The following is a 15,915-nucleotide window of genomic DNA, read 5'->3' as shown; positions in this document are numbered from 1 at the left end:
TATCATTACCGATGATTACTCAGTCTGCTTAATATTGATATTACAAATTGATTTCCGGGGAATGAATAAGTTAAGCATGAAAGAAATGACATTTGCAGAGGATTAAACTTATATTTGCGCTTACAAAATATATTGGTTCCTCTCTGCCTCTCCATTTAGATTACATTAGGCTGACGGCTCTGGAAACCGATATAAAACCAAACTTACTTTTATTTATTTAAAATCATATTTCAAAGTCTAAACAGATCTCATTTACTTCCTTTCATTTATACGCTTCAACGTCCGCGGAGCTCTTCTGCATACTCTGTACATAAAGGGAAGGTACGTGAAGTGTTTTCCTCTTGGCAACTTTTCAATACTCAGAACTAATTATCTTCCTGCGTCCTGAGCTGTTCTCGGCGGAATCCCAAAGGATGGCAAAGTGCGAATTTCCCGTACACAAATATCACAGAGAAGTAACAAGATTGTTCAGCTGTGTTTTATCAGTTATAGCTTGGGCCATAATAGTGGTGCTGTCATTTCGGCTGAAGGTAGACAGTCAGTGCTCGGTAATTACAGTACTGAACATCTCAAAACACCGTAAGAGGCACCAAGTGATTGTAAATCACGATCTTACTTCTACTGAACTGACAAGTGCCTGAAATGATAAAACTATATATATATGTTACAATGGGATTTATATTCTGGAACGCTTGGGGCTTAGGGTTTTCTGGATAAGGAGTTTCTCCATAGTTTAACACCAGGATCCCCCTCTCCCCGCCGCACACATCCACTTTCAATAGCAAACCCCCTTGAATTGCTTAGCAGGGCTCCTCATAGTGACAGCGGGAGGCGATGCCTGCTTATCATGGTAGTGTGCATGGCATTATCACCGCAAAGCAGCAGTTATTAACTATTTTCAAATCCTGGTTTCCGGAACTCTTTACATGACAGGTTTGTAGATATTAGACCCATTGCATGTATATACATTTGTCTGTATAATTACAGTTTTAGATATTTTGCAACTGGCTCCAGTAATATAGTAAAATAAATAAAAAAAGTAAAAAAATATACTTTTCAACTTAACATTAAAAAACCGTGATAAATCTTTCTAACAATTGTTTAGAATACAGCATTACGACAGTACAGATGTGTCCTAATACATCGATACTTTTTGCGGCATACAGCGTGAGATGCCTGGCACAACTAAAGGCGGATATCCACTACACGATTCAAATGAACGATAACAACATCGTTATCGTTCGATCGTTCATTAATCGTGCAGTAATTATGCCGGCAATGACTAGCGATGCGCGCTCCCGCTGGTCGTTGTCGGCATCTGTCATCGCCTGAACATGCTGAGATCGTCAGGTTGTGCATGTTCGGGGATGAGGGAGGGTGCCTGCACATGAGCGACATATCGTTCAGTGTGGGCACATTGGCCCTGATTCAGACCCACTCGCAAGCGCTATGTGCTCACAAGCGGGTCGATGTTCGGGCAGTGCGCACGCGCTGCCGCACACTCCGCGTGGGTGAGCCCCGGAGCGAGTGAGAAATCACTCGCTCCGGGGCTCGCAGCAAAATGGGTTGGCTGTCGATGTTGATCGACAGCTCGCCCCATTTTGTGGGCGGGGTGGGGGGGTGGCTGGACAAACGGAGGCGTTCCTGATGGAACACCTGCCGTTTGAGGGCGGCCCTACTGACATCACTAGTGATGTCAGTGGTGAGCTTCCTGCTCTATTAGAGCCGGAAGCTCACTGGGGCTTGCGGCAGATGAGACCCTACCACAAGGGTCTCATCGCAAGCCCAATGGTCGCGATGGTCACGACCATCACCTGGCCGCTTGCAAAAGCTGTGAGTGGTCACCCACAACTTAGCAAGCGGCCTGGAGGCCGGCTCCATTAAAAAAAAAAAAAAAAACGCCCTGATTCAGAGCGAGCGCTCTGAAAGAGCGTCCGGCTCTGAATCAGGGCCATTATCCACTGCACAGGATGATGAACGATTGCATGATTACAATGTTGTAATCGTACAGTCGCTCTACACTCGTGTAGTGGATACGCGCCTTTAGACGCCCCGCCACGAGTAGCGATTATGAAACTTCCATACTTTCTTCTGAATATAGCTGGTTATTTGCATCATAGCCACATACAAGATCGCTTATAGTGTCCTGGACACTTAGGAGTAGTATTTTTGTCGCAGATGAGTCAGTATAAGGTTACAGATTAAACATAATGATGCGTAGCACAATGTATGGCGCGGCTCACTCGCATCGGACCTCCGTCTTTTACCTTTTTTCCCAGCGGCTGCATGCAATGCCAGTGCCAGTGTACAGGGTGCCCATGCATTGCACTTTTGTCACATTAGCGATGGCAATGAGAGGCATAATGTGAGAAATAGTGTGTGATGGGAAGCATAGTGTGGCCTGGTTGCAGTCTGTGGCATGCCAAGTGGAGCTATTTGGAGCGATTTGAGGATAGGTGTATAAGGACACATCCGTCTATATAAATGGAGTACATGAGGAGTGCAAAAGAGTGCACAAATAATAATACATTACTTTCAGTTTTAAAGTGCTCTTGGCTAGATCTAAAATTTCAGAGCATTAAAATATTTGTAGGACTAGACCGATCTGTAGCCAATCAGAACAATCGCGCATACACAGGACCAGACCAATCTGTAGCCAATCAGAACAATGGGTCATACACAGGATTAGACCAACCTGTAGCCAATCAGAACAATAGGGCATACACAGGACTAGACCAACCTGTAGCCAATCAGAATAATAGGGCATACACAGGACTAGACCAACCTGTAGCCAATCAGAACAATAGGGCATACACAGGACTAGACCAACCTGTAGCCAATCAGAACAATAGGGCATACACAGGACTAGACCAACCTGTAGCCAATCAGAACAATGGGTCATACACAGGATTAGACCAACCTGTAGCCAATCAGAACAATAGGGCATACACAGGACTAGACCAACCTGTAGCCCATCAGAACAATGGGTCATACACAGGATTAGACCAACCTGTAGCCAATCAGAACAATAGGGCATACACAGGACTAGACCAACCTGTAGCCAATCAGAACAATGGGTCATACACAGGACAAGACCAACCTGTAGCCAATCAGAATAGGGCATACACAGGACTAGACCAACCTGTAGCCAATCAGAACAATAGATCATACACAGGACTAGACCAACCTGTAGCCAATCAGAACATTAGAACATACACAGGATTTGTGTATCTATAATGGGTGCAGGATATATGATGCACACAGGCCTCCTGGGACCAGGTCTGCCGACACCACATACCCTGCACCCATATAATTATAGGTATCTCTGAAGAACAGCAGAGATTACCGAAAAAGGCGCGGCTACCACTCTACCGTAGATTTGCACATGGGCAGCAGAGCAGTCTGCACATGGGCCTTCTCCTCTCTAAAACTGCCCCTTCACAGGACTAGACCAACTCCTCAGTGGCGTCACAACGGGGGTGCGGAGGCACGGCACTTCCTGCTGCATTACCCGTAATAGTGCTATCGCAGCTGCTATAGCAAAGCCATCCAAGCCTGAATCACCCCCTACATACTGAATAATTTACTACATCCTCAAAGCTGCCATTCAGTTTTTTCTTCATCTTTGATAAAGCAAAGAGCAGCCAAGTAAAGCCATTGTAATTGCTGACCGTTTACTGCAAGTAACTGCTCATTACCACTTTTGCATGGGGTTGGTAAATAGCCCCCACTCAATGTTATGTTTTCAGCTACAAAACTACAGTCAAAATCAGTGATGCGGTACAGGACGAGGAAAATGTCCTCAGGAGGAACCCTGCAAACACTGAAAATATGTTTTAAGCTGCGCTAACCAAATAACTATCATAGCTTGGCCTTATAGCTATTTCTCTGCAACTAAAAGCTAAAATGTTCTGGGGTTGTTTTTTTTTACTTAAAATGCAACTTGCAAGATAGCAAACTAAAAGCAAATGTATGTGTACTGTTACTGTATGTTTCCTTTACTGACCACCACCAAGAAATACTTCAGCATTATTCCACCTTTCCAAACAGCAAAAAACAGGACGCTACAGGCAGGTTTTCATAATAAAATCTGCACTTGGAAATGCATTTTGTTGGTTTTTCTCTTTGTTTGTTTCCCTAGTTTTAATGAAATGCATAAACTGTTCAGAAATAATATAGGCGACAAGGACAAGGACAAGGACAAGGACAAGGCACAGCATCTTGAAAAGTAGATAACCTGCTGTATCAAATAAAGGCACCCCTGAGTTTAGTGAAGCCAGGATCTGGGCACCAGAAGCCCAGTCCTTGGAATTATTACTGCTGTCTTTAATAAAGAGGGCAAATCATATGAAAGGAGTATGTAGGTGCCATGAAGAGGGAGATTGGGCACTTTCCTCAGGCTTTACTAGTGTTTCTACAAAATAGAGTAATATTAGTAGTACACAGGGCCGGAAGAATTCATGTGCCGTGGGAGGGGAGTACTTTTGGGAACAGGGGGGGGGGGGGCAGGGGGGCATATTGGGGGAAGCACTGCATGGCATACTGTACAAGGGAAGGCCACTGTGGGGCATACAGAGGGTGAAACTGAGGCAAGGTAAGGGGCATAGTATAGGCGCGGTGTCAATTTTATTGGTGGGGGCCCCTACAACTTAGTTGCCCAGCACAAGCCTTAATCAGCCCTGGAGGGTGCCCCTCAGCTACTGATGCCAGGATGAGGAAGAGACCATACATGATTTCTGTAGTGATCAACAGACTGAAGGGGTTAAAATGTAAGTATATTAGACTTAACTGATGCGTTTTTGTAACAGTACAGTATATATACAGTATACAAGGCCACAAGGTGAGTTCTAATCATTATCTAACCTAGGCTCCTACCTAAGGCCTAGTGTTCCTTGCCTAGTTTTGGATTTTGAGTCGCACGCTGCAGTGACTACTTTATGCCAATGCTAATATCAACCCTTCCCCAGTTGTACAAGCATGCATCTGACTGTGCCAGGATGGAGATGGCCACTTTCTGCATCTTTAGTCGCTGTAATGTGGAAGGCTGTGCTGGGATCACGTGTTTGATCCCAGCATCAGCCGAGGTGCAGGGGCAGGCAGGAGGGATGTGTCCTCTGCGGGACACATCCGTTGCCGGCGCTGGGACAGTAATGTCCCTAGCGTCGGTGCAGATACCGCGGGCACCTGGTGAAGGGACCGCCTGGTCCCTTTCACCAGTGCCGGCGGTACTGTGGCGCCGGGAGAAGCTTGGCTCCGGGCGCAAGCTCAGCAGAGCTTGGCGCCCGGCAGCCAAGAAGCGGCGGGTAGCCGGCGCTGGGAGAGAGTACTTGCTCCCAGCGCCGGTCTGGCGTTGGGCGCGGCGGGCGTTTGGCTCTGGCCGCGAGCCAAATCTGGCTCGCGGGCCAGCAGCCAATCAGAGGCGGCCGCGACGAGCCAATCGCGGCTCGCCGCGTCATAGCCCCGCCCACTCGCGCCGTCTTGTATTAGACGGCGCAGAGCGGGAAAAGTCAGTTCGGCGGCGGAGAGGGAGGAGAGAAGACCTCCCGAAGAGTGGAAGATCGGCGCGGCAACAGGGGCGGCGGCCGTTGAAGAGGCCAGAAGACGCCGCTGTCAAGAGAGAAGACAGGCGGCGCCGGCTGGAGGAAGAGAAGAAGAGGCGGCGCCGCTGGCCAGGACGGGCCAGCGGCAGAAGAATGCGGCTGAGGACCGGAGAGGACTGCGGGGGTGGGAAGTGAAAGAGCGTCACGAAGCTCCCCCCCGCAGCCTCTTCCAACGTAGCAGGTAGGCCCTCCGTGAGGCCCACCATATACCCCCTCCCTAGACCGCCAGGATTGTCGGGCGTTAGGCCCGTGGAGCGTTGTCGGGCACTAGGCCCGTGGGTAATTAGGCGGGCACAAGGCCCGGGGCACTATAGTGGGCATTAGGCCCTATAAAAGGATTGGCCTGTAATAAGGTGTGAGTGGCCTGGGTACTAGGCCCAGGCCACTAAATGATCGAGTAGGCGGGCACTAGGCCCGTGGCCATAAACCAGGCGTAGGCCTGTACCCATACAGGAGGGCACTAGGCCCTATATCTGAGCCCCAATAAAAGTGGTCTGGACATTAGGCCCAGGCCACTACCAGAGCCCACCGTTAGGCAGGCCACCAGGCCTGAGCTGCAAAATAGAGCGGGACTCTGGGCAGTAGGCCCAAGTCCCTTGAGTACCCCACAGTAGGCAGGCATAAGCCCTGAGCCGCTGGTAAGACCCTGGGCGTTAGGTCCAGGGCCCTGAGCCCATTAGGTAGCCCCCGCATAGATGATTAGAGGTGTGAGCAGTGGTGGAGAGCTGTACGGCTTCCACCCATGAGGTAGTGGTTTCCCCAGTCACCGAGAAGAGGAGCTGGCCAGCTCTGGATAGGTAGCAGACATTTAAAGGGACAGCACTGTGTTTTGCTCTTGTGTATTTAGTCTGTGTTTGGTGTTCCGTGCAGGGCAAATGTTTAGTTTTGTTATTTCTGTCGCACTACACACACTGTAGGTTGAGGGTGATGCCGTTTTAGTATGTGTAGTTGCTTGACATAGGTTTAGGCCCTGCACGGCTGTGTTGTGTATCTCCTTACAGGGACCTGTAGGCGAGTGAGCGGACGAAGAGCAAGAGTGGACACGGTGAGAAATATCTGTGTGTACTGTCTCTCCCTGTTTGTTTGTCACTACCTATCTCCTTCCTTCTGGGCGGACGGTGAACCTTGCAACCCGGTGCAAGGACGGATCTTCACCTGGTGCGTGAGTACCGATAGGTGAAAATTCGGGATCTGAGGCCAAAAGTGCCAATGATGATCTTCACTTAAAACCTGAATTTATCCCCCGGTTCAGTAGGGCGCGTCGGTCGACGTGAGGAAGGACGGTACTCACCTCGTCTCCTTCCCCCTAGGTCATCGTGTCCGTGTTCTATTCGGAGGTTCCAGGACCGTCTGCTCAACACACGGCCTGAAGGTGAGAGGGTGCGACGCAAGGTAAGTAACAGACGTACACCTGCACGGCAGCAGGCATTGCACCGCACCCGCCCCTCACAGTAATACCATTTGCTGCGTCAACCATCCCTGAGCTGCTGGGGGGGGAGGGGCTGACAAGTGGTCACGTCCCGAAATGGGACAAACCAGAGGGCGTGGCTCACTGCCACAAGGCCACGCCCCCTTCCGCACACTCATCCGAGTCTAGACTGGAGGTGAGCACTGGGTGCCGGCGCTACCACTAGGCAAACTTAGGCAGCGCCGGCCACGGCAGGGCGGTAGTACTAGTATAACTATAACTATAGCCGGCGCCGGCAGCTGTGTGTTTGTTTTAGCAGCTGATGAGAGTCAGTCAGACTCTCATCGGCTGCTGTGCCCACTGCCGGGGCCGGGCTGGAGCTCACTCATGAGCTCCATCTTCCGGCTCCCGCAGCGGGTGATGGGAGAGACGTGATGACTTCTCTCCCATCATGCAGAGCGGGCCGGCCCGGGAGGACGCTGGATGGAGGAGCAGATGCCGGAGCGTGGATTAAGGTAATTGGAGTTTTTTTTCTCTTCGTGTGTGTGTGTATGTCTGGACAGGGGGGGGGGGACTACTACTTGGGGGACTACTACTGGGGCCACTGCACACTGGTGGGACCACTACTGAGGGACACTGCATAGAGGGGGATTACTACTAGGGGCACTACTGCTGGGGGCAATGCACACTGTTGGGACCACTACTGGGGGACTGCATAGAGGGGGATAGGGGTAGTGCTGGGGGGACTACTGCTGGGGGGGGACTGCTACTGCGGGCACTGCTGGGGGGCTACTACTAGGGTTACTGCTGAGAGGACTACTACTGGGGGCACTACATAGGGAGGGATTACTCCTGGAGGGTGCTACTATTAGGGGAGGGACTGCTACTGGGGGCACTGTATGAGGGCTTGTGTAGCTATCAAGGGTGGGGAGGGGGCGTAAAGCGGAAGAAATGCCTGGGGTGCCAAGAAACCTTGCACCGGCCCTGAGCACACCTGATGACATCTCTGATTTTAATGTCCATTATATACCATTAAGCGGTTGCATTATTCCTATAAGCTTCAAGATACACACATAGGACTGCAGAGATGTGTGTTTTACATACAGGTCTACAATTCACCATTACCAAAATGTGAAATCACTGCTGTCCTAATATATTCAATATATTCACAGTACAGGATGAATCAGCCAGTGAATGAACATTTTCAGGTTTAATACAGTAATCTTAAATTTTAGTGTATACAGTACAATCTTAGATTACATCTATTGACTACGTTTTATAGATGTAAGTCATATTATTCATTTACGGGACTTGTCTGTTCATTTGCTAGCATTTTGCGTTCATTCACTGATCATTTCTACACCTCTCCTGTATTTTGGTTGTAAAATTCTAACTTTTCCTTCAATCTTTAAACCAAAAATGTATTTTAAAAGTAAATATACTAATACTGAAGGGACATGTCTCAAAATAATTTTTATGTTGTATCTTCTACATACCGTATATACTCGAGTATAAGCCGACTTTTTCGGCACATTTTTTGTGCTGAAAAAGTACCCCCTCGGCTTATACTCGAGTGAAGTGTAGCGCTGACCGGACGGAGTTCGGGCAGCGCTACACAGCACAAACACACAGCCGCCGGAGCCGGCAGCTGTGTGTTTGCTGTAATTAGCAGCCGCTGAGAGTCTGTCAGACTCTCAGCGGCTGCTGCTGCTCCCACTGCGGGAGCCATCTTCCGGCTCCCACAGTGGGTAATGGGAGACACGTCGTCATGACGACGTCTCTCCCATGCAAAGCGGCCGGAGGAGCGGATAGCGGCGGGACCAGGAGCGGAAGTTTCAGGTAAGTGATTTTTTTTTTTATTCTTATCACATCTCTCTCTACTGGGGGGGGGGGGGGGGGACTACAGGGGGCACTACCAGGGGGCGATTACTACAGGGGGCACTACCAGGGGGCGATTACTACAGGGGGCACTACCAGGGGCACTAAAAGGGGGGATTACCACTGGGGGAACTACAAGGGGAGGATTACTACAGGGGGCACTAAAAGGGGGGATCTGATCACCACTGGGGGTACTACCAGGGGGGATTACTACTGGAGGCACTGAAAGGGGGGATTACCACTGGAGGCACTGAAAGGGGGGATTACCACTGGGTGCACTACCAGGGGGAATTACTACTGGTGGCACTACCAGCTGCTGCCATTTCCCACACTAGGCTTATACTCGAGTCAATAAGTTTTCCCAGTTTTTTTGGGGTAAAAGTAGGTACCTCGGCTTATATTCGGGTCGGCTTATACTCGAGTATATACGGTAACCCAATCCCCTTAAGCATGAGAATTCCCTTAACCGTTCATTCACTGGACGATTCACCCTAATTAATATACATGTTTAAATGTAGTCACATTTTAGCGCAGTCACCAAGGAAAGAAGAATGAACTGCAGTCTATAAATTCAAAAGTAACAGGTAACATTACTGAGGCACAAGATACACAAGATGTGCCTCCGCACATTTTAAGTAATTATAATTATTACTATTTTGCCTCCTTTGTAATTTTTTTTTTAAGATATGAAAAAAAAAATCTGTTTTAATGTGATACCGTTCTATCGAACCTGATGATGTTGACTTTAATTCCACCTGCCTGGCCTACAGTCATTTTAGCTATTCACGTACAGTGTTCAGTAATAATTCAACAAAAGGCATTAAAGAAAAACCCGTCCTGAAAAGGCAACGTAGAAGAATATGCAATCTCAGAAAGATCACATTCCTCCATAGGCTTATAAACTTCTCTTAAACCTGGTTTGCTTGAAATGCAGATGATTATTTTAGTAGCTTAAGGGAATTTTCACTTGTAAAGGAAAAGTATGGAATTTATGTCAGATCTATAATGCAGTGAGTTTAACACTCCATCAAACATTTTCAATTTTCTTGAAAGCGGACTAAACCAAATCACTTATATGGCTGTGTTTATGATTATTATAGAGAAATGACAGAACGGCGCACGGAGAAGGAATGCAGGATCTTATCTCTGGATTAGGTGTAAGGACGGAGGACACAGTGTTTTTACATGCAAAAAAAAACTTGTCTGAAAGATGCCCATAAAATATTTGTGAAACCAAAGGGAATCGAACCGTTAATCGCAAATAGAACGGTGAGAAAAAAAACGTGAAGCCAACCGTAGTGACTGAGATATTGGCAAGAGAACAGACCCATCAAATACCGTCTTAAAGAAATTATAATTGGGCAGTACGTTATAGAGCATCACATCCCCCAATTAATAACCTACTGATTTGCAGATCATTGTTAATCGTATTTTTGTCGTTCATTTTCCTGGTGTCTTGTGGGAAATGTTCATTTTATTTTTGTATGGTAATATCCATCCACCAACTAGCAGACCCTCAAGGAGTGCTAGGACTAAGTTGTAGGTGAGGTTGGGATGAGGCTGCTAGACAGCGCAGAGATAAGAGTGGTCCGTCCTAGCTCCACACCTGCTCTCAAAAAGAGTAGAGAGGAAGACTGTTCTGAGTGTGTATTACCGCACAGAAGTCGTCCACACACTTTTTTTTTTAAAACCAAAGTGGGGGACCCAGTAAACATTGCCTGGGCATTTGCTAAAATTTTGGAATGGGGCCCAGTGATGCATTCTTTCTCCCCTCGTATTCTCCCCTATTACACTACGTTTCGCCCACGGCTGAGCGACACAAGTATTCTGTTTGCAGTAGCAGGAGAATCGATCATCTGTGAGACACCACAAAGGAGAGTATCTATATTGGCAATCTTTCTGTGCTATGTTCTTCCGTGGTTCTGTTTGATTGGGTTGGGTGTGGAGTTAACATTAATACTTTAGTATCTGTGGAAATCTTTCAATATATTTACAGTACATCTTTGAAGCACTAAGGATGGTTAGCTTTTCACTCCTTTGTAGCATTAATGATTGTTAAGCAATGTTTGCTGCCTTTCAAGGTCCGTTAAGCCTCACTGCATTCAAATTTCGAAGTCGATGCAGCATTCAACGCTTGGTAATACATCAGGCTTCCATGGGAACTTCCCTGTAAGCATTCAACGCTTGGTAATACATCGGGCTTCCATGGGAGCTTCCGTGTAAGCATTCAACGCTTGGTAATACATCAGGCTTCCATGGGAACTTCTGTGTAAGCATTCAACGCTTGGTAATACATCGGGGCTTCCATGGGAACTTCCGTGTAAGCATTCAACACTTGGTAATACATCGGGCTTCCATGGGAACTTCCGTGAAAGCATTCAACGCTTGGTAATACATCGGGATTCCATGGGAACTTCCGTGTAAGCATTCAACACTTGGTAATACATCAGGATTCCATGGGAACTTCCGTGTAAACATTCAACGCTTGGTAATACATCGAGCTTCCATGGGAACTTCCGTGTAAGCATTCAACGCTTGGTAATACATCGGGCTTCCATGGGAACTTCCGTGTAAAGAGACTATGCTACAGGGAAGCGTTAAGTAAAGCACTTCGAGGGAGGGCAAAGTTTTTGTCTACGTTTTATCTAGGGTTGTTTTACAATGGATGCATCTACGAGCCATCAGCATGGATAGAAACGAAAGCAGACTTGAAAAGATGATTCCTCTTCCATAGGTTAATTCAGATGAATGTATTTTGATCATTTTGGTTAAATTGAATGTATTTATATAAACACAGCCTGATTAGACATCCGTGCCATACAATTGTTGGGAAAAGGAAAGTGAATGTTACCTGTTTGCGATAAAAGTGGCGTGTAAGGAACTTTAGGTTCCATTGCGGTCATTGGTGGAGGTAACAAGGGGTTGGCAAAACTGCGCAGGGGATGTGTCGGTCGGACGCAGGCGGTAGGGATTGTTCGGCTGGGAGCATCCTCATTACTGGGGTGTTCCGGCTGCGTGTGCGATATCATGGATGATTGTTGGGACTGGGGAACTTCATTCACTGCTGGAAAGAGAGTAAGAAACTTATGGTCAGCAAAACAAGATTTAATATTAACACATTGCTTTTTAATAATTATGCTGCAGGAAACCTAACTTTGCAGGTAGATACGGAAAGGATTATCCACCTTCAGACAAGTTTTGCCCCATGCAGAGGTGTTTTTATATAAGGGGCACATGTGCAATCTCCATAAGCGCCCCCACGAAGAATATGTACCAGTCTACTGTGCAAACGAATATATCCAGCACTATTTCTTGTTGATCTCTTCTGCAGCAGACACATAATAACAAGTATATTAAATAGGTGCAGTGTGTCTGGTTTGGGTCCCCATTGAGTGCAGTGTGTCTGGTTTGGGTCCCCATTGAGTGCAGTGTGTCTGGTTTGGGTCCCCATTGAGTGCAGTGTGTCTGGTTTGGGTCCCCATTGAGTGCAGTGTGTCTGGTTTGGGTCCCCATTGAGTGCAGTGTGTCTGGTTTGGGTCCCCATTGAGTGCAGTGTGTCTGGTTTGGGTCCCCATTGAGTGCAGTGTGTCTGGTTTGGGTCCCCATTGAGTGCAGTGTGTCTGGTTTGGGTTCCCAATGAGAGCAGTGTGTCTGGTTTGGGTTCCATTGAGCCAGGGGTCCTTTTGCACCGCACACCTTGCATCCAGTATAGATATACCAGTGAGGCATGCCTCAGTGATGTCCCTTACAGTTCTTTTAGTGAATATACTGTAGGATAGGCTAGATCCTCGTATCTATTAATTCGACCCAGAAAATGACTATTTCCACCGTGAGCAGGCGGCCGGTGCACTTAAATAAGCTATTCTAGGAACAAACTTTCCCCGATGAAACTTCGAGTTCCTCAGCTTAAATCGCCTCCCGCTGGTTTCCTAATAATTACTGAAATGCATAAAAGTAAATTGCTGTGTAAAATAATAAACTAAGCACTTTTTAAATGGAAACGCGAAAATTCAGCTCAAAGTGCTACTAATCCGGCTGTGACTTCACTGCAGAATTATAATAAAGAAACAAAACAATTTTTCATACCCCCAGAGATATAAATCAGGCCCTGTATTATAGTGCATTTCCAACCATAAAGATTTTCATCGCCCCAATGACAATTGGCTCTGTTTTATATTAGTCATTTATATGCATATCTATATAATGATAAAATTGTGGTCTGATTTTTCTTCTCTTATAGCACAGATTGCATTTAAGTGCTGGAGGTGCATTGTCAGATTTTATGACTAATTATAAACTGCTTCATAATCTACTGCATCTGTAGGTAATATCGTACGGTTATGTTCGACCTAGTGCAGTGAACGCTGATAAGTATTAGAGCTCTGGTATGTACTGAGAATGCAAAATTATACGTAGGCTGTAATTAGACAATAATAAAGTAAAACCCATTACATTTTATTGAAGTGTAAAAAAAAAATCTGTTATATTTGAAAGTGATAAATATAAATTTACTTACAGTGTATCTGTCACCTGCTCTCAATATTCATAAGAATACAGTCTATAATTTAATTATGAGCAATGCATAGCTGATGACTTTGTGGGACTATCCTCTCGGGGGAGATCCTGGAGATGGGGGTACCAGGAGCAGCTGTCGTGGGCCTGGCACTGTGACTCGTGTCTCCGCCGGCGCCCCCTGCAGCTAAAGGCCATGATTGCAGCATTTTGCAGCTGGAGTTGGGGCCACTCTCTGAGATGCTGGGATGCCCCCAGGCTCTCCCCGCACTGTGAAGATGCCGTGGGCATGCATCTTCTCAACGCTATGCAGAACAGATGTATGAGAGTGCCCCCCACACGGGACACGGGTGGAACACTCCCTGAAATGCAGGACTGTCCTGTCCAAGGCAGGGCAGTTGTGTAGTATGCATAACCTGTGTGGGTACTGAGCCAAGAGAGGGGGTGGTATTTTCTACTCAACACAAGTGCGCCGGGGGCCCCATAATTGGCAAAGTGATTTCAGGATAGAGCTGATTGATGCTTTGTGCTTTTCATTGTTAAATAATAAAAGCTGTGACCGCTTGTGTTGTCATTCTCTATTGTTATACAGGACAATGGTGATAAACTGCTAGGCTATTTATTATGACATCACACCCCTACCCCTTCCAATTCATTGCAGAAGTGGACGGGATGCGTAATGGTTGTCTACTCTCTGAAATTCTGGGGTCTCCCGGAATCACACAGTTCCATTCCGACAAAATGACTGAAAACATAATTTGTGAACTGCAGAACATATTCTAGAGGAGTTCCTGCAACATTTCCTCTTGTTGGCGTTTTCAAGGTGCGTGTAGTAACAACCGCCACGATCAAAACATTCCTGTCTTTGTTTTTGAAGGGCAATTTGTTTGCTGTGAAACACTATATGATGTGCATTGCTTCTTGTTTCCAAAGCTGTTGAATATTTTGCTATGATACTTTGAAGTATTTTTTCTTTTGAAGGTATAATGTGTCATAAGAGAAGCAAAACAGGATTTAAAAAAAATATATTTTTAGAAAAAAAATCATCTCTTGACTTCTGGCGTCTTTGATGAGAACACAGCGCCGGTGAGACTGCGGCCTATTAAATATTCTTCAGAGCTAATCTTCAGTTCCTGCATTGGTCATGTGCTACATTTATTTAGAAAAATGTAATAAATTAAAGAGGCGCGGAAAAATCACTTTCTGTGAAATAAGATCTAAAATATGACAAAAAGTAAGTGTACTCTAGGAGATAATACACCCCAAATAATGATTGTGGGTATTTTATGTTTCTTTCTATTTTCTGGGTGCTGACTGTTGTTTTAAAATGTAATTAAAAGTGCAAACAATGTTTATTTTGTACCACAATGGGAGTGAATTGCACAGTCTCCTAGGTAACAGAGAAGCCCTGTACACATTGACAGATCCCCACACAGTCATGTCCAGTGCTGTTCCAACAAGCATAACTGATGTGCTGTGCTTTGCCATATGCACTTTTTGTCCCATACCAACTCCCTACTGCCTAAATGGCTATTAGATGTGAATTTTGTTGTAAACACTGTAACTGTTTTTAACACATTTATCACTAGCAACTTACATTTTTGGGGGTTTCCATTTATGTGATTAGGTGCCACGTGTTCTAACATACAAGCTTATTAGGTTTGCTATAATGTAAAATGCCTCTTCAATAAAAACAGACATACAGTACATTAGTTTCAATGAATTAAGAATACATTTTCAACAGAAAATACCTACTGTATGTCTGCTAAACAGGTGCTGCCACACCCCCAGATGCCATAGCCACACCCATTTCATACTGGGGTACAATAATTCTCATGGCAGCTCAGTACATACCTAGGACACTTGCTGTTACTATCAGCATTTTGTTTATACATTTTCATTTACAGTAAAGTTTGCGCATACAGTTAAACGGGAAGCAGTCGGGAAGCCAGCGGACGCAATGCCAACAGCCGGCTTCCGGACTGTCTAATCCCGGCAAGTGTCAAATGTCAGGCGTCGAGATGCCGACGCCTGTCATTAGACCTACGCCGGGAGCCCGGCTCCCGGCTAACCAATCTAAGGTAAGGCGGGCGTCAGGCACGGACAGCAGCGGGGGGTTAGGTGAGGGGCTCCCGGGGGTGAATTAGGGTTAGGCACCCCCCTGGGAGGTTAGGGTTAGGCTAGAGGTAGGGTGGGTTAGGGTTAGGCACCCCCGGGAGACTTAGAGTTAGGCTGCGGGGAAAGGAGGCTTAGGTTTAGGCACTTGGAGGGGGGTTAGGCACTTGGGGGGTGGGAGGTTAGGGTTAGGGGGTAGAATTAGGCTAGTTGTATTGACCTTAGGGACGATCAGGATTTCCTGCTCTGTCGGGCTGCCGCTGTCGGGATTAGAACCGCCTGCCGTGCGTCCGGCGGTAAATCATACTGATTCCCAGTTAAACATATTTCTATAAAACTACTCTAGGACCTAGGAAAATGTCCTAATGTGTCCCCTCCCCTGGCCCGTAGCTTTAACGGTCT

The 15,915-nt window shown here is 46.6% G+C and overlaps 1 protein-coding gene across 1 annotated transcript in view; it reads right to left on the bottom strand.

The window, feature by feature from the left end:
• DCC (DCC netrin 1 receptor) overlaps positions 1 to 15,915 on the bottom strand; it is an 845,884-nt gene that overhangs the window by 11,181 nt on the left and 818,788 nt on the right. The window contains exon 27 of the mRNA XM_088453001.1: positions 11,738 to 11,950. Coding sequence (XP_088309127.1) covers positions 11,738 to 11,950 — 213 coding nt within the window. The remainder of the gene's footprint in view (positions 1 to 11,737; positions 11,951 to 15,915) is intronic.

Source organism: Taudactylus pleione, unplaced genomic scaffold, assembly GCF_031769625.1.
Source record: "Taudactylus pleione unplaced genomic scaffold, aTauple2 ptg000562l, whole genome shotgun sequence".
NCBI lineage: Eukaryota > Metazoa > Chordata > Amphibia > Anura > Myobatrachidae > Taudactylus > Taudactylus pleione.
Note: the sequence above shows the minus strand (reverse complement) of the source record. Positions and strands in the feature narration are given on the sequence as shown.